Raw genomic sequence first — 22,697 nt, forward strand, 5'->3', positions numbered from 1 at the left:
TCTTAAAGGCTTGAAGGTAAACAAGCGGCCATCTAGCTCAGAAGCAACAAAGCCCACATGGAAGAAGCACACCAGCCTGTGTGATCATGATGTGTTGAAGGGATCAGGTATCAGGCATCATAACAACAAAAAATCATATCATTGTGAATGAGGGGGAGTGTGGAGTGGAGACCCAAAGCCCATCTGTAGGCAATTGGACATCCCCTCACAGAAGGGTCGCAAGGAAGATATGAGCCAGTCAGGGTGCAGTGTAGCAAAGATGAAACATACAGCTTTCCTCATCAGTCAGGGTACAGTGTAGCAATGATGAAACGTACAACTTTCCTCTAGTTCCTAAATGCTTTCTCCCCCTCACTATCATGATCCCAATCCTACCTTACAAATCTGGCTGGACCAGAGGATGTACACTGGTACAGATAGGAATTGGAAACACAGGGAATCCAGGATGGATGATCCCTTCAGGACCAGTGGTGAGAGTGGTGATACCGGGATGGTGGATGAGGGTGGGATGGAAAGGGGGAACCGATTACAAGGATCTACATATAACCTCCTCCCTGGGGGACAGATAGGAACTGGAAACACAGGAAATACAGGATGGATGATCCCTTCAGGACCAGTGGTGAGAGTGGTGATACCAGGAGGGTGGGGTGGAAGGGAGATGTTGGAAAGGGCAAGATATGGCAAAATATTAATTTATAAATTATCAAGGGTTCATGAGGGAAGGGGGAGCAGGAAGGGAGGGGGAAAATGAGTAGCTGATTCCAGGGGCTTAAGAGGAGAGCAAATGTTTTGAGCATGATGAGGGCAATGAATGTACAAATGCGCTTTACACAATTGATGTATGTATGGATTGTGATAAGAGTTGTATGAGCCAATAATAAAATGATTAAAAAAAAACCCCAAAACAACGGAAAGCTGCATTGGTGAGAAAAAGGCAAGGGAAGTTGTGTCAAGGAATTTTTTTCCCATCACAACCATGCACCTATTCATTGTTAGAGGGTGACTGTTTGCTATGAAAATGTCACTGGGAAAAAGCTTACCCCATCTTTCATATAGCCCAGAATGTGCCCCTTCAGACTTCTCCCCAAACTCCAGGAACCATTAAAAGGAACATTGAGTCCTTTGGTGATTTGGGCATGATGTTGAGGAGTACGGAATTCTTTGGAGGAAAGACTAGAGTAGCGGTTCTCAACCTGTAGGTTGCGATCCCTTTGGGGGTTGAGCGACCCTTTCACAGGGTTTACCTGATTCATAACAGTAGCAAAATTACAGTTATGAAGTAGCAACAAAAATAATTTTATGTTTGGGCGTTCACCACAACATGAGGAATTGTATGAAAGGGACACGGCATTAGGAAGGTTGAGAACCACTGGACTAGAGATGTAAATACTGCCTTCAGATATGTGTAGACCTAAATATAGGTTTTTCCAGCAACAGCAGCTTCACAATTTTATATTTTTTACTTAATAGTTATATTATTTTGTAACATTACTTTTTTGACTTATACTTGTATCAGTCTTTCATGTCCCTAGTTTGATTTATTCCTAAGATTTTGTTCTCTTAGATGCTATTGAAAATGAAATTCCTTCTCTAATTTCTCTTTCCCTGTAAAGATTTCTCATGGCTGGTGTATAGAAACATGAGTTTAATTTGTTGATGTTATACTCTGCAACTTTGCTAATGTCTTGGTTAGTTCTGTCAGTTATCTTGTGAATTATTTGAGACATTCTATATTTATTATCAAGTAGCCCTTGTGATGCTGTAGGTTAACCATTGGGCTGCTAACTGCAAGGTCAGCAGTTCAAATTCACTAGCTGTTCCACAGGAGTAAGATCAGGCTGTCTGCTCTTATGAAGATTTATAGTCTTGGAAACCATAAGGAGCAGTCCTTATACATCCCATAGGGTCACTGAGTCAGAATCAACCACATGGCAGTGGCTTGGGTATATATTTATCCATAATCATATCATCTGCAAATAATCTTTCCCATTCTGAATACTTTACATATATTGTCTTATTGCTCTGGCTAGCACTTCTACATCAAGATTACATAGCAGTGGTCAGATCAGACACTTTTGTCTTCTTTCTAATTTCAAGGTAAACGCTCTCAGTCTTTGCCCATAATGTTGACTATTGACTTTTCATAAATGCCCTGAGCCATTTGAGGAATATCTTCCCTTGTATTTCAGCCCTCTTTAAGGTGTTAGATTTCATCAAATGTTTTTACTGCATTCACAGAGGATTGGTTTTTTACCCCTTTGTCCCATTGATGTATTAAATTGATTGCTTTTCTGTTGACTCATCCTTGCATTCCTGAAGTAAATCCCATTTGGTTGTGGTATGTAACTCATTTAATACGCTGTTGAATTGTTTATTAGGATTTTGTTGAAAAGTTTCCCATCTGTATTCATGAGATTCTGGCATGTAGATTTTTGTGTTGTCTTTGCTTGGCTGTTATTCATTTTGTGTCCTCTGGTGGTATCAATTCTTCTCTGTTAGGTGGGTTATATATTATTGCAGGTAGCATAGTCTATTTTGTGTTTAGTTGGCTTCTCATGTCATTCAGGTTCGGTATTCCTTGATCTGCTTTCTGGATGTTCTGTCCAATATGGAAAGTTGTGTTTGAAGCCTCCAACTATTGACACTCACTCACTCACTCACCCACTCACTGCCATTGATTTGATAGTGAGGTGGTAGTTACATAATCTGGTGTCAATTTGAGAGGATTACGAGTGAAGGGGTGGAGTCTGGCCTATCAGTCAAGATATAACCAATGAGGCCTCTGTGTGGGCATGGCTTTCTCCTGAGAATTCTGGAAACTTCTGTATTTTTCCTCCTTGGAGGCAGGAGACACTTCTCTGCTCACTCCCTTGGAGATTCTCTAACAAGGCTCACTCCCTGTGAGGCATTTCTGAGAAACCACATGGACCTACCCTGATACAGCCCTGGTAGCTGGAGAAACCATGTGGAGACCCCTGCCAGCGTTGAGATGCTTACAATGCCACTGGATCCACAAGACTTCCCACCCACTGGCCTGTGATCTTCCTTCACTTGGTGTCATTGCATGTGTTTCATGAGTCTGAAGGACTTTATAAATTGGTGTCAGACATATGGGCAAATATTACTTAGGGACTTGATCTGGGATATTTTCTCAATATTCAGCTGCTCTTGTCTATAAAGCCCTTTCCTATGCACATCAGTGTCCATGAATTTGTTTCTATAGTCTACCCAGACGAACACAGTGACTCATAGCGACCATGTAGGGCAGGGTAGAGTTGGACCTGTGGGTGTCTGAGACTGCAACTTTTTACTGGAATAGAAAGCCTATTTTTCTCCCTTCAATTATATCAGTGTTTACTTTACATATTTAGGTGCCCCAATGTTAGGCACTTTATTATATAGTCTTTTATTGCTGTCATAAACCTAACAGCTTAAAATGCCACCAATTAATTACCTCCCAATTTCTGTGGGTCAGAAGTCCAGCGGGGGTGTGCTGGGTTTTGTTTAGTGTCTCCCAAGGAGGAAATTGAAGTGTCTTCAGGGGTTTAGCGTCTCCCAAGGAGGAAATCCAGGCGTCTTCAGGGATTGCATCATCTTTTTCTGGAGACTCTAGGGGAAGAATCTGCTCCAAAAGTCATTCTCATTAGTGGCTGAATTCAGTTCCTTGCAGTTATAGCATTGGCATCCCTTTTCTTACTTGCTATTGGCCTGGGGCCACTCCCTTAATATCAGTTACTATGATCTCTCGAGTCTGAAATTTCCGATTTTTGTGTACACTCACCTCAGCACTTTTGCAAAAGCTTTCATTACGTTCAGGTCTCTGGGTGGTGCCAAGTTTACACTCAACTACTCATTGAAAGGTTGGCAGTTGGAACCCAGCCAATGGTACTGTGTAACAGTCTTGGTGATCTGCTTCGTGTATGGAGCAGTTCTCCTCTGTCCCACGTGGGATAGCCAGGAATAGGAATAGATTCAATAGCAAGAGGTTTGGTTTGGTGGGTTACTTTAGTAGAGACGGCTGTGACTTAGAGTCTGCATTGGTAATACACTTAGATGACCCCAAAGGGTTGTTAGGATGACCACGCAAGAAAAAAAGCCAAGGAAAGTGATCTAGGAAAAGAAAGGACGATAGATGTAAGACACAGCTACAGCAAGAGTCCACGCCAAGGGTCCAATGCTTCTGTTAATATATTTATTACAGCAGGTCTTAGTCATTATTGCCATGAAAAATCTTTCATGAAATTCCACAAAATCCTTTAAGCTATTAGTATTAGCTTCCCCCCCCTTTTTATGGAGTAACCATTTGTTAAATTTATGAAATATTTACAGCGTTTACAAAGAGCAAGAGAATGTCTAATAAAATTTCTATACTTACAAAATTCATATACACTACTGCATTTGAGATGTCTTACTTGGTAGACCAATTAAGCTAGGGCATAAAATAATTTACAAAGATATATTTAATCTCTCTTAATTCATTGAAAACAAAACCATATTAGCTATAAATAGTCCTTTACAAATCATTGTAAAACACATTAATTGTTTTAACTCTAGACTTAACTTGTACAAATATACTTACTAAATGAATTAGTTCAGATATCAAATAGAACTGTGCGTTTAAAATTTCATTTAATACTACAAAAAGAAAAAAAACCCAACAACCAATAAAACAAAACAAAGATGTCCCCAAACCTGAAAAAGCAAACTGCCTGGTGCTTCAAGTAAAAATATGTAGAACCAGTTTTTATGCACATTTGAGGGGAGGAACACCCGACACCATTTAAACTGAAATTCATTCAACACATCCTGTTTAGAGAATACGCTCAACAGATACACACCCGGGCACTTCAATTCAAGCACAATGCTGCTGCGAGAGCTCAGAGACAAGATGGTAGCCCCTCCTTTGGTAGACAAGCTGGTTGGACTAGGGCAAAGTTTGCAGAAACATTCATACCTCAATAGCCTCACGCCACCTGACGCCCCATAATGGTGCTGTTTGCTACAACTGGAAAATCATTCTGAAGTTTTGGTGACTTCATGAAAATATTTGAAACCTGAACTAACAAAGTTACAAAAACTATCAACTTCTATTTAACTGGTCTCCACCAGCCTTGTGATATGATGATATGCTGCTCTTGGAGATGAGGGGAAGGCGCTCCAAAGTTCAAAACCATGAGCGGACTCCTCTCTAGCTCCTCTTGAAATCTCCACCCATGGTGGCACACCATTTGGCAATGATTTAACCCCGCTGCTTGTGGAGAATGCCTAGGAAGGCAAGCTCAGTATGATTTTGGCAGGCACATACACACCTTACACATTTGGATTCATTGTAGATCATCCAAAGTAACTATCTGGAGCAGCTTGGGGGAAAATCCATTTCACAAACATCTTCCCCATTTAACTTAGAATAATGTTGCTTCGATGAAACCCGCAAAATTCATATTGTAGACAGAGGCTTCTAAAGTAATAAATGAAAACCTTATCTTTGAACACTTGCTTATTTAATGGTGTCAGGGTTTTCCAAACATTCTCCTTTCTTCTGATTGCCATATAGATTCTGGATTTTTTCTTGTAATGTGGATTATAGAAGGCACATATTCAAGAGTTTAAGGTTATATTAGTTCAGGATCTATATGGAGGCAAATATTTTAATCTACTTTGTACAGATACACAAGATTGAGCTCGCATAGCTCCTTTATTCTGAGAGGGAGCCTGGGACCAGGGTTCCCGCTCAGAAGTGAGTTGGCACGTGGGGCATCAGTTGGGAAGGACTGGATGGGGAAGTCGGGGGGTCAGAGATCTTGGCCGAGTTGCTGATCTGCAGTTCCTCTAGCCTCTTGATGTACTCATCGCGCAGAGCTAGGAGCTCCATGTAACGTTGCTCCACAGGATTTGGCTGCTGCAAAGAACCACAAAACAGGAGTTACTCCTTCACGATACCCAGCTCCTGAGAGCAGGCCTGCACTACCCTGCTGCCCCCACTGCCACTGAATGATAAACCCACTCAGGGAAGACTGGTGCAAAACACCTAAGTCCAACCTGGTGCCTTCGAGTCCACCCCAGTTCCTAGTGACCTTGTAGGACACAGTTGAACTGCCCCGGGGAGTTTCCAGGCTGTCTTTGTGGAAGCAGGCTGCTGCTTTCTGCCTTAGAGCCACTGGTGGGTTTGAACTGCTGGCTTTGCAGTTAGCACTTAACCACTGTCCCATCAGGGCTCCTTAGGATTCATGTCCATCCACAACTTCTTTAAAACAGAGCCAAATTTAATCACACAGAAAAGGACAAAGTAATCACACACCCACATACTCACGCACCCTAGGTATTCACACCAAGAAATCATGAATGCAAATCCTTTGTCATACACGCACCCATCACCTTCTTGTTCAAACTAGTCAACGTGAACACAGCTGAAGTCTCCTGTGTCTTGTGTCTGCAGGCCCACTGCTCTTCACCTTCGTTCAGTAAGGGTACCAGTGGTTCTGGAGTTGGCACGTGGCCTTCCTAGGCAGACTTGTGTTCCATTTCTACATGGATTCTTAGACATGAAACACTGTTGTTCAAGTTTGTGTCAACTGTATCATGCTGGATCAGTCATGGGTCTTTTGAACCCAACATTGTGTTTTTGAACCCTTTCCTGGTTGAGTGCCATTGAATGAATGAACCACAGTAGAGTGATCCCTTCCCACTTGTGGTAGTTACAGAATCTGGTGTCAATTTGGGACTTTGAAGGATTACGAGTGAAGGGGTGGAGTCTAGTCTGTCAATCAGGTCATAGCCAATGAGGCCTCTGTGTGGGCATGGCCTTCTCCTGAGGATTCTGGGAACTCCTGTATTTCTTCCTTGGAGGCAGGAGACACACTCTCTGCTGACTCCCTGAGAGACACTCTACTGACAAGACCCATGGCACCAAGCTGATAGACCTTGTGCTCTGGGGACTGGAGAAGCCACGTGGAGACTCCTGCCAGCGCTGAGATGCTTACAATGCCACTGGGTCCAGAAGACTACCAAGTGTTTGTGTCTACATGTGTCTCTTTCTGAGCTCTCTTCTCTTCCACTTAAGTCTTGCTCTATAATAGGTTGAGTTCTTCCTCTATAGTCTCCTCCAAAATTGCTTTGGTTCTGGTTCAAGACCGCCCTCCCCTTTTTGTCATATGAATTTGGGAATCAGTTTGTTACTGTACCAGAAGCACAATTAGACAAGAAAAAGAAATCAGTGGTAAACCATAATTGTCCACAACATGACTGTCAGGCAACTTAAGAGCGTCCACAGAAAACGTCTTAGAAATAAAAAACAAACAAACAAAAAAAACAGTCCCAAACAAAATATAGAGGCATCTTTAGCCTGCAAACCAACACCATTTAGAGGACAAAATAGGAAGGCCCATTAGTGATAGTACAAAAAATCCATAATGACATTTAAAGCAACGTTAAATATCATATCCTGGTTCTGACTTGTTGCTAGCCCATCAAATGGGAACATGAGCATGTCCGTAAACTCTGCTGCGTTTCTCTGTCAAAGCTGGGGTTGGGCTCGTGGCATTTCAAGGCATACCCATCCTGTCGTCTTTGAGGTGAACAATCCATTATGGGAAGGGGACTGTTTATTCTGGTGTGTATGTCTACACAGGTCAGTATCTCAGCATGGGAACCCCATCGGGCCCCAGTAACTGTCTGCATACCCACTGAGTCTCCCAACCGGGTAAGCATTTGTAAGTGATCAAGTCCGTTCTTATTGACACACTGGCTGCAGCGATGGTGAGGACAGCACTGGAGTGGGCAGTATTTCCTTCTCTGTTGTACACGGGGTTTGCTATGAGTCGGAAATGACTTAACGGCACCTCGTAACAACAAAGTCCATTCTCCTAGGTTTCCTATCATATGATGAGAAAGTACTACGTGATCTGATTTGCATCTATTTCTGTATGAAAACTAAGCACAGCTTTTATAATTAAGTCCAATGGAAGGAAGAAGGAGCCTTGGTGGGGCAGTGGATTAGGTGTTGGGTTGCTAATCCCAGAAAGGTCAGCCGTTCACACCCACCCATCAGCTGCTCTGCGGGAGAAAGATGAGGCAGTCTGCTTCCATCCAGACTGAGAGCCTGGGATACCCTATGGGGCAGTTCCACTTGATCCTCCAGGGTCGCCAGCAGTCAGAGTTGAAGCAACGGGGCCTAACAACTAGGAACTTAGTTTACTTGTCTTCCAGCACATCCATCCCTGTGGCACTTGTGCCCAGCTGCTTGTGTTCCTGGCTTCCCTCCTTGTGGGTGGAGACTCCCTCTTCTGAAGCTTTGTCCTCCCAGTGCCTGGAGCATGGGGACACTCAGTACTTGGGAGCTGAAAATACACTGTGCTGAGGGGCACAGAGATGAGCAGAAGACACGGAACATTCTGAAAATCTAGCCAGAAAGGGGAAGCGGCGTTCTCTTCAGAGGAAAATCCCACGGATTAAAGACACAGCACTCCCTCAAATACCTGATGGGAACAATGGACAAGAGGATGGCACTTCTCTCAGGCCCCCTTTCCGGCCAGGAGGCTGTGGGAGGCGGACGGGGACACATGTATTACTGGAAATGCTTCTCACCAAGTCACTTCTCACTTGAGGTGCCACAGACCATTACTGACCACTAATGCCTTGCTACTTTCAGAAAGGAATTGCTCCCTGGCCCCTGAACTTCAAGAATTAGCCCTTGGACAAAAGATCCCAACAATGGTAGCTTTCCGAGGACAAGCACAGTGCTCAACTAGAAAGGGGCCTATCTCCTATCACCTCAGTTAGCGGCCTGGAAGCTTTCCCCCCATTCCTGTACTTGGTATTCCAAACTTCATGGCCAGTGGGAAGAAAGTGCCTTGGGGTGCTGCCCAAACCATACACGAACCAAATGAATGTTCTCAAGCCCTGGAACTGGCCACTACCCCAAAGAATACACAGTTCAACCAGTACTAAATGGCAAAAGTCTTGCAGGCAAGTGAGAGACCTTGAAGTGCCAGCGCCAGCTTGAAGCTGGCATTTCCCCAGTGAGAAAGGGAGCCTGCAGGCTGGCATCGGCCCACTCACTGCCGGAACAGAATCAACAATTGAGGTGACAGGCTGCAGTAGTGTGGCCCTGCTGTCCTCGTGATCCTTCCATGGGGACCAAAGCAGGTGCTTCTGCAAGGCTGGCCTGGGACTGTGTGAACTTCAGACAATAGTGCCAACTCAGATGGAGGGCAACCCCCAACTCGGGCTGCTCCCAAGGCGTAAAGCAGGGCCTAAGCAGAGAGCTTGCAGCGCTGTCTCCTCCTCTCTGCTTTTGGGTGGGGGAGGGAAGCACAAAAATCTCAAGTACATCTTTAATAAGATGGGGAGTCTCTTGCTTCAGGAACTGGATCACCGGGCATTTATTCCCTGGAGCTTCTCCTGGTGAGAACAAAATCACCTCTTGCCTTCGCTCTCCCACTGTGCTGTGCGCAGCTCAGCCAATCATGGGAAATCTGTTTCTTCTAATGCTGAAAGCCTCTTGTCACTGGCAAGAGTCTTCCGGTGACAGATATGCAATGGGGAAGTGCTTCCAGGGATTAAAAAATATGTATTTTTTCTATGTTCCCTCTTTATTCACTTTTTTGTTTTCTTTTTATATTGTCTACATTATTGTTGCTTTGCCTACCTATCTAAGATAGGCATGGGAAGAAAGCCTAAGGAGAAGGCAACGGACTGAAGGTTCCTGAGGGACTTCGGGGGAGGAGGAGGAGGTGGGGCCAGGGAGCTCTGAGCAAACAATGCCACAGACAGGGGAACAAGCAGGGAATTAAAAGTCAACAATGAGGAGGACTTAAGAGTTCCTGGGGGTGTTGGAGCAATAGCAATCTAGCTTAGAGGACTTAATAAGAGGTGGAAGAAGGGCAAGTGTGATGGTGGGGCTGGGGGAAGCTGAAAGGAACCAGCGGAAAGGTCTAGGAAGCAAAACTATGGATAGAGGTACACACACAGGTGTGTACATATGTAAATATATTAATTCATAAAGATAGAGATATTGGCATACTATACATATTTATATTGAAATACATTGAGGAAGTGGATGGACTTTGGGTTTCTGCTCAAGCCCTCCCTCAACGCAAGAACCCTTTGTTCTAACAATCTGGCATTCCGTGATGCTCACCCTCCTGGCACAATCGCTGAAGACAAAATGGGTGCATGAGCTAATGTGGTGAAGAAAGCAGATGGTGCTCAGCTATTAAAAGATATGGCATCTGGGGTCTTAAGGCTTGAAGTTAAATAAGCAGTTATCCAGCAGGAAAGCAACAAGCCCACACAGAAGAAGCACACCAGCCTGTGCAATCATGAGGTGTCGACAGGATCAGGTAACAGGCATCAGAAGACTCAAAACAAACAAACAATAACCATATTGTTGAGAATGAGGTGGGTCAGAGCAGAGACCCAAAACCCATCTGTAGACAATGGGGTTTCCCCTCACAGAAGTGTCACAAGGAAGGGATGAGTCAACCATGGTGCATTTTAGCACCGATGAAACACAACACACAATATTCCTCTGGTTCCTTGAGGCTTCTTCACCCCCTGCTAGGCCGCAGCTTGTACACAGGTACAGATAAAAGCTTAGGAAACATGGAATCCAGGTCAGATAAACCCCTCAGGAACAGAAATGGGAGTAGCTATACCTGGAGGGTAGGGGAAAGGTGAGGAAAGGAGGGGCAGAAGCAACTGTGGGGGAAGGGAGACAGCGGTTGGTGTAAGATATGAAAATAATAATTTATAATTTTTCAAGGAGTCAAGGTGTGGGAGGGTAAAAAGAGGAGCTGATACCAAGGGCTCAACTAGAAAGTAAATGTTCAGAAAATAATGATGGCAACATATGTACAAATATGCTTGATATAATTGACGTGTGGGTTGTTATGAACTTTAAGAGCCCCCAATAAAATGATCTTAAAAAAAATCAGTGCACCTAAAACCTAAACTGCCATTGAGTCGATGCTGACGTCTAGTGACCCTCGAGGACAGGGCAGAACTGTCCCTGTTGGTGTAAAGAGTGAAACTATCTTTTTATTTTAATAAAAATGGTGCTGGCCATGTGGCAGTGAAATTAAAGTGAACTATCACTCAAAAATAAGTGGGTTAGTGCTTAGATTCACAAGTGTGGGGTTTGAGTCTGTTATTTCTTTCCCTCGTGATATTAAGGAACAGCGCAATTGGTGCCATTCTCAGTGCACTTACTTGTTGCTTGATTCGGGGGTTCCATCGAATGTAGTAATTTACCCAGAGTTCCAAGTGGCGCATACTGGCAACTGGATATAAAATGCGATTGATTTCTTTTGTATAGAAGGGGTTCTTGAATTTTTCTTTATTACTGTTTATCAACGACCATAAAGAAACAGTTCTTTCTGTAACTTTCTACATAAAAAGAGAGTGGAAAGCATAAGAAAAACACACAGAAACATATCTAAGGGGGCTTCAGAAAGTTTTCAGAACAATTCCATTGCCTCTCCATTCCATTTGTCCCTGAACTTCTGCAAGTCCCCCCATAAACCATTTTGCAACCTCTGGCCATGCCTGCCGCTTAATGTCATCACACACCTGCATTATCCCCCCAAAGAGCTCAAAGCATGGTTCTGGCCATTGTGTTTCTGGTGAAAAAATACACAACTCCACATGTGCAGTTCAATGACATGGATTCCAGTCCTCATATCGTGTCTGTCATCATCCTCACAATCTCTACTCACCATTTGCTTAGACTCACGGTTCCCTAAATGTCTTCCCCTATATTTTAGCATTACTGCTGTGGCACTGGTGGGTAAGCACTGGGCTGCTAACTACACAGTTGGGGGTTCAAACACACCAGCTGCTCCATGGGAGAAAAATGAGGTTCTCTGTTCCTGTAGAGGTTTACAAAGCCTCAAAACCCTCTGGAGCAGGGTCCTCAAAGTGCGACCAGCCGAGGACACTTATCTGGCCCGCCGGGTGTTTTTGCACTTCAAAATAAGGTATAGGCAGTGTGCATAGGAATTTGTTCGTAGTTTTTTTTAAAACTACAGTCCAGCCCTCCAACGGGTCTGAGGGTCAGTGAACTGGCCCCGTTTAAAAAGTTTGAGGTCCCCTGCTCTAGAGGGACACCCTAAGGTGGAATCAACTCAATGACAATTGATTTTGTTTCTGTGGTTTGGATAATTCTGCCTCAACATCTGAGCCAGAGAGTCTTTATTTGGGCCAAACTCTTGCTCAGTGTAAAGATGACTCTGGGGAGTCATCTGGTTCAAGGTTTAACAATTACCTCAGCTAATGAATTTAGAGTCCCTTGGTCTCAGTAGGTTCAGTAAGTCTAGATTTCATGATAATTTGAAACTCTTTCACATTGTTTTTCCTCTTGATCAGGATCCATGTACTGTGTCCTTTATAAAAATATTCCCTAATGATAGCCTTCATGGCAAAGCAGGTAGCAGTTTACTGGGACTGTAGCCTATTTCCTTTTCCAAATCCTGGGTGTTCCTCATTTCCCCCAAGAAAAGAGATACTAATTGTTGTATTTGAGAGGGGCACTCACAAGCGTTTAAGATGCCAGGAACTACTCACCAAACTAGCAGGCAAAACAGAACCTGCAAACTGAGTATTAAACCAACCGATTAGGCAGACCCACCAAACTATGACCCTACACCTTCAGACAAGAACACTAAATAAGCTCAGGAGGTGTTTCATTGTAACTAAGTAATATGGGCAGCTGCCACCCCACTCCCCACCCTGGTCTTTTTTTTCTTTCTTTTTTGAGCAAGGTTTGCCTTTGGTGATGCAAGATGCTATTTAACGTTTGTTTCCTGTCAATGAGTCACTCCTAACTCAGTGACGCTGCACAGAGTCTCCTCCGCTTTCTGCTGAGGAGCAAGGCTGATACATTTTGACCCCCCAACCTGAGGTTAGCTCTCTGACACTTACCCAGCAGTACCACCAAGGTCCCTTGGTGTACATCTTGGTGACAATACATTATATTTGTTGAGTTGGTTAACTATTACTCTTAGTTAATGCTGATTTCCCCATCACCTCAAACAAAAGCCCCCTCCCCACTCCCCACTAGCTCTGATAACCACGAATCACCCTTGGCCTTTATACACTTGCCTATTCTTGTCAGTTCAGATAAGTGAGGTCCTACAATATTAAACCTTTTGTGACCAACTTCTTTCAGCATGTCTTCAAAGTTTATTCATGCAGGACCTTCATTACTCTTTAGGGCAGAATAGTATCCATTGTACATGCAGGGGGCTTCCAAAAGCTCAAAAGAAAAATCCTAGTATCCTTTCATTTCAGTTTTTGACAACCTTTGTGAAGCCCGTTTGTATGTACCACTTTCTGCTAATCCATTCACCCGTTGATGGGCACTTGGGTTGTTTCCACTTTCTGGCTATTGTGAATGGTGTTGCAGCGAACACTGGTCTACCAGTTTTTGTATGGACAGACGTTTCTATTTCTCTTGAATAACTAGCCAGGAGTGGAATCGCTCGGTCACACGGTAGTTCTAGAGTTAACATTTTGAGGAACCAGCACACTGTCTCTCCCAGCGGTGGCGGCACCACTGTATATTCCCACCACCAATGGATGAAGGCTCCGACTGGACCACCTTGCCAACCGAGCTCATTCTTTCAAGCTCCTGCATAGAACATACAGTGCCAGACTACTAGGAGCCAAGTGGGGGAAGGGAAATGGGACTCTCAACAGTCAGCACATGTCTCTTTATCTTATCCCCTCAGGACACAAGGGTCCCAGAAAACAAAATTCCAGACTTTTGTCAAGAGTCCTCAGCTCTAGAAAGGGATGGGGGGACCTGGGAATCTAAAGAGATCTTCAACTGATTTTCTTCTCCTTTTGTGCCCCAGAGCTGGCTGGATTCATTGCTATCTGTGATTCGGTCATGGCCAACTATTTACTAGCTGCTCATCTCCAGCCTCAACCATTTTGCTGCCTTCCTATTTTCATTCTTGGGGATCTGGGCCTTTAACCCTTATGATTTGGGGCCAGAGCATGCACATGTGGGAGAGCCTTTACTAAAGGGATGGGCATACTTTACTCACCTGTCTTTCTCGGACAGATTCACAGTTGTACAAGAAAGTACCAAACCGGCAACTATACAGATGATCCAGAATTGTAATCAAAAACTGCTCATTGAATTCAAAAGCTGTAGGGAACTAGACAAAACAAAAGAGCAAACAAAGCATGAAGATGCTATACATGCCCTCTGGTTGGTGTTTGTGCCTTGTCTAGGACTGAGAGGTTGAATTGTGAGATAATGGAATACTAAGGGAAATTTTGCAGGAAAATTGGCCAATTTTCTGGGTTCTCCTGAGCATGTAGTATACCCCAAATACACTGCCATCAAGTTGAGTTCAACTCATAGTGATCCTATAGGGGAGAGTAGAACCACCTCATAGGGTTTCAAAGCCGTCAATCTCTAGGGAAGCTAATGGCCACTTCTTTCTCCCAAGGAGAATAGCTGCTGGTTCAGAACTGTTAACCTTGAATTTAGCAGCCTAATGCCCAACCCCTAGGCCACCAGAGTTCCCTATACAGGTTATATAGACTAATTTAATTTCGGTGTTATTAGTTAACAGGCATTTCTATATTTAAATGCCAGTGTAGAAAGTATGTAAAATATAACTTGGCATCTTCTATTGGTGAAGAGAATACAATTAATGGTTGGATTTTAAATTTTTATATGTAAAATTCCAAACAAACAAATAATAACAAGAATAGGACACTGAACTCTCATGTACCCAACACCCGCTCCAACAACTAGCCACATATGACCCATCTGGTTTCGCAGTCTTCTGAAACCAACCCGCTATCATATCCAAACACTTCATTTTAACGTAGACTCGAAGGCATTCTCATCCTCTACGTCCATTACCTGTTTTGACATTTGCCACACACAATCAATGAACTGCAGGAAAATCGGAGATCGGTCAGCGTCCGCGTGGTTTTTATCACCATGACCTATCCTCTGAAATGAGTCCATGAAGATGTGTTAGTTCCCAGGTACCAAGCTGAAGGAAGCCTACCAGCTGTTCCCTCATCAATGCCAACTCTTGGTGACCCAAGCATGTCAGTCAGAGTAGAGAACTGTGCTGTGGGGCTGGGGGTTCAATGGTTGTTTTTCCAGAAGGAGATCACCTGAGCTGTCTTTTAAGCCACCTCAACCACTCACTTTTCGGTTAGGAATCTAGAGCTGAACTGAACCACCCAGAGATGTCAATAACCAATAAAGTCCTAACTCACTGCCACTGAGTCGATGCTGACTCACAGTGCTCTTAGAGGATACAGTAAAACTGCCCCCCCTGTGGGTTTCTGAGACTGTAACTCTTTAGGGGAGCAGAAAGCCTCATCTTTCTCCCATCGAGTAGTTGGTAGTTCCAAACTGTTGACAGGATTTAAGGCTGCCCATATCCTAATGATTATGGGACATTGTAACAGAGGGTGGCTAGCAGCCGTTTGTAACTGCTATGGTACCAGGGCTCCCCAGACATGTAAACACAACCCACAAACTGTGATTCTACAGCACAGCAATCTGCAGTTCAAACGCCCAGAGTGACCAGTGCACTATAGTGTTCCCTGTGTGCAAGGCACACAATATAAGAACCGGGAATTAAATCTCTCCCCTGTACAGTCCCAATCAAACCTGCTCCGAGAAGTGTGAGCACTGTGTGTGAGCACTACAACGATTTCACACGAGGGGGCTGTGCATGTCCACTGGTAGACAGCTGCAGGACAGTGGCTGGACCATTCTGCACGGTAGGCTCTCACTACCTGCCATAGGGGTCCCCAGAGGGGTTCTTTCTGTTGCTAAGGGGCCAATTCTGAAATGTCAAGACTGGAAACCATGTCAGTAAGGTGTGATGATTCTAATGAAAATTTAGTTATTTTTTCCTTGAAAACAAGAACGAAAGCCTCCTCATTTATTCACTTCCTATACAATGATTCATCTTTCAACTTGAAAACACGATCTAAACCTCCTAAGGAACTGAGAGGAAGGAAAACAGGGCTACCCAGCCAGACCCCTTTCTGAAGGTCTCTTGGGAGTGTGTCCAAAATGCTTACTCAAAGGGCTTCTGGAGGGAGGACCCAGGACTGTGAATTTTCACAGGTTCTCTAGGTGAGTCTTAAAAGTATCAATCAAAAGGATAATATGAAAGGCCGCCAAAAAAATTGTATTTTCATGAAACCAAGTCAACTCAAATAGCTGTAATACGAACGGGCTTCAAAAAATTTGTGGAAAAATGGATTGAAAAGATAATGGATTTTCCCCATGAACTTTTTGAAGCCTTCCTTGGGTTGACTGATAAAGACTTGTCATTCTATCTCTCTTTTGTTCACTTTCCATGTAAACATTTCTATGCAGACACTGGGAATCACCCTCCAGGGAACCCTGTTGAGCACAGATGGATAAACCTGTCTCCTGCTATGACTTTCATACACCCAAGGCACCACACACTTGTGCCATCATGACGTGGTTTACAGACCCTGCCTCAGATTTTCTTTCTTTCTATATAAACACATGGTTTAGCAACCCCTCGTCTCATCTTCTTTGGCAGTGAGCTGACATTTTCAAAAAATTAGATTTGCTCTTTACTTACAGATGCAAACTTATGTCCAAAACTTATCCATTCTTTTTGGACCAAGATCTCGAAGCCTTCGATGGTCCGGTAGTAGCTGTCCAGCATCAGCATGGCGAGGGCCGTGAGCTGGGCCGTGCGGTCCCAGCCGTCGCTGCAGTGCACCAGCACCGAGCTCTTGCCGGAAGACACTTTGTCGGCCACCTGAATGGCTCCTGTCAAAACCAGCTGCAACGAGCAAAATGTGAGGTGATATCAAGCTTACATTGGAAAAGACATTTCATTACTGCCAGGAAAAAAATAGTCGTACTTTAAAATATGGCGTTAGGTCTAGAACGAAAGGTTTCTGAAATTGGAACACAGGAGTGGCAGTGTATATTGGGTTGCTGAGTTGGAACTGACTCACAGGTACCTAATAACAACAACAACTACATATTCAAACCCACACGCACAAACACACAGAAAGTCAGGCAGCATTTAACACCAATTTTCACATGAGTAAGCTCAGAGGCCGGATACAATGGAAATCATCATCGGGCCTTGAGCTGATAAAATATAAATTTCTATTTGACTTGTACATAGGGGGGAGTGCATATCCTAAAGATAGGAGGCCTGGTGGCACTGTTGGTTAAGCACTAGAACGCCACCCATAAGGCTGGCAGTTCAAGTCCACAAACCATGCCCTGGGACAAAGATGGTGCTCTCTGCACCCATAAAGATCTACAGCAGTGGTTCTCAACCTGTGGGTCACAACCCCTTTGGGGGTCAAACGACCTTTTCACAGGGGTCACCTAAAACCATCAGAAAACACATATTACTGATGGTCTTAGGAAGCGAGACACCACTCCTCCATCCGTCTCCAAGAGGGTCGCCCACATGCAGATATGCCCACATACAAATATCCCACGTGAAGACTGTTATCCATGCTACACCATGCTTCAAGATAAAATTTCACTGATTTGTCATTAGAAATAAACATTTCACAATATATAATGACACACTGTTTTTTTTTTTGTTTTTTTTTGACACACTGTTTTTATGACGAATCACTATGCTTTAATGATGTTCAATTTGTAACAATGAAAATACATCCTGCGTATCATATATTTACATGACGATTCATAACAGTAGCAAAATTAGCTATGAAGTAGCAACTAAAATATAGTTGGGGGTCACCACAACGTGAGGAACTGTATTAATGGGTCGCAGCATGAGGAAGGTTGAAAGCCACTGATCTACAGCCTCAGAAATCCTATACAGGGTTGCTGTGCACCAGACTGACTTGATGGCAGTGTGTTTATCTTAAAGATGACGTTCTAGTACAAATGTGACCTTTAGAAATACTGCTAAATATATGTATACAGAAAACTCACCTATGAATATGTTTTTGTGATGAACCCAGTATTTAGCACTCACTCATCTTCAGCGAACTGGTCAGTTAAGATGTAGTAAATTCACACAGTTAGGCAACCACCACCACAATTCAATTGTAGGGCTCTTCCATTGCCCCCAATCTTGCTCATGCTCGGGCAACCAATGACTTCTTCTTGTCTCTATGGGTTTGCATATTCTGGGCATTTCCTTTAAGTGTGGTCACGCAATCTTTGTCCTTCTGTGCCTGATGGTTTCCCTCAAAGTGCCTCTGTGTGTTTGCCTGGATCAGAACTTCATTTCTCTGGATACTTGCATCTGAGATATCTTGTGTATGGACAGATTTTTTTAAATCATTTTATTAGGGGCTCGTCCAACTCTTATCACAATCTATACATACATCAATTGTGTAAAACACATCCGTACGTTGCTTACCCTCATCATTCTCAAACCATTTGCTCTCCACTTAAGCCGCTAGCATCAGGTCCTCATTTTCCCCTCCCTCCCCACTCCTTCATGAACCCCTGATAATTTATAAATTATTATTTTGTCATTTCTTGCACTGTATGGACAGATTATTTTGGTCTTATTTATTCATCTGTTGCTGGGCTTTTCAGTTGTCTTCATTATTTCACTATTACAAATAGTAGTGTGATGAATATTGGTGTCCAGGTGTCTATTCTCATTTCTGCTTTCGATTCTTTGCAGTCGAGACCCACGAAGAGAACTGCTGGGTCCTGTGGTAATTCTAGATGCAACTTCATGAGGAGCCATCAAACTATCGTCCACAGTGTACAATCTTTTCTTTAAAGGAGTATTTTCTTCCGGCAGTTTTACATTTGCAGGAAAGTTTTGAAGGCACAAGAGACATTTCACATAGCCCTGAGCTGGTCCCCCGGCCAGCTAATGTGATAAGCTATACAGTGCATCCATCCCACCTGAAGATCCAGGACTGAGACATTATGTAGAACTAAAGTCCAAATGTTGTTCAGATTTTTTTTGTTTTAGCCTAGCATCCTTTTTCTGTTCCAAGATCATGTCCTGGATGTGACATAACACTGAGTTGTCACAAGTCATTTGTTTTGTAATTCATTTTTGAGAATGATAAATTAGGAAAAAATAAATTTCAGGCAGGCAAAAATTAAAATTCCTATCAAGTTAGAACATAAAATTTGCTTAGAAGACAATCCATCTTAATAATTCAGCCAGTAAAGACAGGCTAGTTTTGCTGGTTGTTGTCATTAAGTACCATCGATTCGATCCCAACCCACAGCGACCCTCTGCACACCAGAAGGAAACACTGCATGGGCCTGCACCACCCTCACAATTGTTCCTATGCCTGAGCCCATTGCTGCAGCCACTGTGTCCATCCATCTGGTTAAGGGCCGTTCTCCTCTTTTTCACCACCCCTCCACTGTACCACACATGATATCCTTCCCCAGGAACTGATCTATCCTGACAATATGTCCACAGTATGTACGATGAAGTCTTGCCGTCCTTGCCTGGAAGGAGCCCTATGGCCTGACTTCTTCCTATGTGCATAGATTGGTTTGTCCCTGGCACTTTCACTATTCTTCTTCAGCACCACAATCTAAGTGCCTCCAGTCTTCTACGGTCTGCTGGTGGCAGTACTTGTTAATAATAGCTTCTAAAAGTGTTCATTCCTTTGGGGTCCCTCAGATACTTGGACTTAAAAAGACTAAAGAATTTTTTATGCCTCTATCAATATGAAGGATTGGACAAATACAAACATAAAATCTAGTACTGAAATAAGTCAATTTGAGTTTCCTTTCAACCCAAACAACCTCTATTTGGGTCCATGGGGGTTAGACTTCGCAATGGTGGGATAATAAATTGGCCATTCCTGAGTCAAGCCCCATGAAAGACTGAACAATTTACTACTGACAAGATGGAAAGAGATGCGTACAAAACACACGATGTTCTGGAGGTGATGTGAACTTTTTAATTGGCTGCTATTGTGGCAATGCCATTGAATCGATTCCAAATGCCACTGGATTGATGGTGACTCATGGTGACCCTACAGGACAGGGTTGAACTGCCTCATATGGTTTCCTTGGTTGTCATCTTGAAATGAACCCACTACTCTAATTCGATTCCATCTCATTGTGACCCTATAAGACAGAGTAGAACTGTGTCATAGGGTTTCCAAAGCTGCAAATCTTTATGAAAATCAGTGATCCCATCTTTCGCCTGCAGAGCAGTTGTTGGGTTCAAACCACTGACCTTTTGGTTAGGAGTCGAGCATCTAACCATTGTGCCACCAGGGATCCTTACTCTTGAGGTGAGGTGAGCACATGATAAAGAAACACAAAGTGTCAGATGCAGAGTATATGCTCTCCACATATGCTGTATCTCAGTGCTGATGGTTAGAAAACTTAAGGAATTTAAGTACATCACATTCCAGTAAACAAGTTAACAAGATACTTGCCTTGATATGTTCTAGCCAATGAGTGGACTCCAGACTGGACAACCAGTGAGATTCTTCTACATTTGGATAAACAATATCTTTCACTTTTTTTAAAGACTCCCGCATGACATGGATATTATGAATGTCCAAGAAGAAAAGTTCAGCATTATGATATGCATCATCACTTTCATATCCTCCTCCTGTTGCCTAAGAAACAACCAAAAAACAGACACACAGTGAGTTGGGTTTTCTATTTCATCGGTCATGGGCACAAATGTCAGTTTCAGCATGGCCACTGATTTGACATGACTTCCTATCAGCAACACTCTTCATCAGCTAAGCTGGAAGCAGATGCCAGGCTGGCGGGGCCTGGGGAACAGGTTCTTTTTCCACAGGTTCTATAAGGACTAGCTCGCTCTTCTTTGGGATTTTGCTATGGTCATCATCGGTCACCGATTTGGTAGCTGTCATGCTTGCTGTGCAGAGGAAGCCAGCCAGATTCAGGCAACAGTCTTCACGTGGGCATGACAGCTTACAGCAGTGGTTCTCAACCTTCCTAATGCCGTGACCCTTTAATACAGTTCATGTTGTGGTGACCCCCAACCATAAAATTATTTTCGTTGCTAATTCACAACTGTAATTTTGCTATTGTTATGAATCAGGCGACCCCTGTGAAAGGGTCGTTTGATCCCCAGAGGGGTTGCAAACCACAGGTTGAGAACCACTGGCTTAGAGGAAGCTACTGACCTAGGCTCACAGCTCGGCTTCAGCCCCAAGAGATTGAGGGCAAGGCACCTGTCTATGCCTCCAGGGTCATCTTCTGTAGCCTAGGAAATGCTTGGACCTGTGACGGGATGAAAGGACCAACACCAGCCACCAATGAATGGACCCGAAGATGTTTCCTTTGGGTGCTGCACTTTTTACTTCTCGAACTTTTATAACAATGCTGTGAGACAGTGATTACTGCCCCCCCCCCCCATTTTGCAAATGAGAAAAGAGATGCTATGTAACTGTCCTCCCAAAGTCCCACTACCTGCCTGGTCCTGACTTCAGATGGTATCTGCTATGAAAATGCTAAGGACAGATGAAACGCTGACCAAGTGGTTTTGGTCGCCTCTACCTCAGAGCCGACAAGGATGAACTAGCCAGGGTAGCCTTGCTTCACCTTTGCAATATAGTAGAGAGCCCGTTTTTGATGGAGACAAGAAAAGGAACGTTTTTGTTTTGGAATCTGACTGATTTCTGGTTGCGGGTTGTGAAATGCCCTCTGAACCAAAGTTGAACAGCTCAGAGGCTTGTGAAGCCTAGAAGGAGAGGACAAGGAAGCACCTGCCTGGGACCCAAGAGCAGAGGGGAAGTCCCTAGCTCAGCGGTTCTCAACTTGTGGGTTGCGACCCCTTTGGGGGTCGAACTATCCTTTCACAGGAGTCGCCCGATTCATAATAGTAGCAAAATGACAGTTATGGAGTAGCAACAAAAATAATTTTATGGTTCGGGCGGGGGGCGGGGTGTCACCACAACATGAGGAACTGTTTTAAAGGGTCACAGCATTAGGAAGGTTGAGAACCACTGCCCTAGCTGGATACACTAGCATGGCAGTCAGCTGTTTCCGACCGCCAGGAGTGCACAAGCAACTGTGGGCTTGCTTTGGGTTGGAGGAACATGGCAGAGAGCCGGCTCCTCAGAACTTCCTAGCTAGAGACGTGGCTCAGCCAGAGGCCTTGGGAGTCAGAGACTCCAGGCAAGAAAAAGGAGTCAATTTTGCTTACGTTTTTAAGTGGGAATGTTTCTTTACTAGGAGCCCTGGTGATGTAGTGGTTACACTTGAGGCTGCAATCAAGCCTCATGATCGGCAGTTTGAAACCACTAGTGCTCCTTGGGAGAAAGACTGGGCTTGCTACTTCTGTAAATAGTTACAACCTCAGAAACTCACGGGGGTGGGGAGTGGGGTAGTTGCTATGAGTCAGCATGGACTCGATGGCAGTGAGAGATTTAAGTAGGAATGCTTCTTCACAGCTTGTTCCAGGTAGCATCTGTGATTAGTAAATAGTCATAATGAACTTCTATTTTTAAAGTTTCTGGCAACCGCAAAACAAAAGAAAAGCAAATCCAATGTTATGGTGCTGATTCTGACTCACAGCCACCTTCCAGGACAGAACAGAGCTGCCCCAGGAAGTTTCCCGTGACTGTACATCTTTATGGAAGCAGATTCTCACTTCTTTCTCCTGTGGACTGACGGAGGGGAGAGTGGTTAACCTCTGCACCACCAGGACTCCGCTTGAAGTTGTTAGGTGTCATCGAGTTGATTCTTGACT

At 43.9% G+C, this 22,697-nt stretch overlaps 1 protein-coding gene across 1 annotated transcript in view; it reads right to left on the reverse strand.

Annotated features, from left to right (window-relative positions):
• Nucleotides 1–4,170: 4,170 nt before the first annotated feature.
• Nucleotides 4,171–22,697, reverse strand: part of MTM1 (myotubularin 1) — a 122,212-nt gene continuing 103,685 nt past the window's right edge. The window contains exons 10-15 of the mRNA XM_004715602.2: nucleotides 20,404–20,589; nucleotides 16,605–16,811; nucleotides 14,882–14,974; nucleotides 14,049–14,162; nucleotides 11,209–11,385; nucleotides 4,171–5,899 (exon numbers count right to left, since the gene is read on the reverse strand). Coding sequence (XP_004715659.1) covers nucleotides 5,732–5,899; nucleotides 11,209–11,385; nucleotides 14,049–14,162; nucleotides 14,882–14,974; nucleotides 16,605–16,811; nucleotides 20,404–20,589 — 945 coding nt within the window. The 3' untranslated portion in view covers nucleotides 4,171–5,731. The remainder of the gene's footprint in view (nucleotides 5,900–11,208; nucleotides 11,386–14,048; nucleotides 14,163–14,881; nucleotides 14,975–16,604; nucleotides 16,812–20,403; nucleotides 20,590–22,697) is intronic.

Source organism: Echinops telfairi, unplaced genomic scaffold (assembly GCF_000313985.2).
Source record: "Echinops telfairi isolate 266 unplaced genomic scaffold, ASM31398v2 ScPeMD7_7472;HRSCAF=8510, whole genome shotgun sequence".
In the NCBI taxonomy this organism is placed as follows: domain Eukaryota; kingdom Metazoa; phylum Chordata; class Mammalia; order Afrosoricida; family Tenrecidae; genus Echinops; species Echinops telfairi.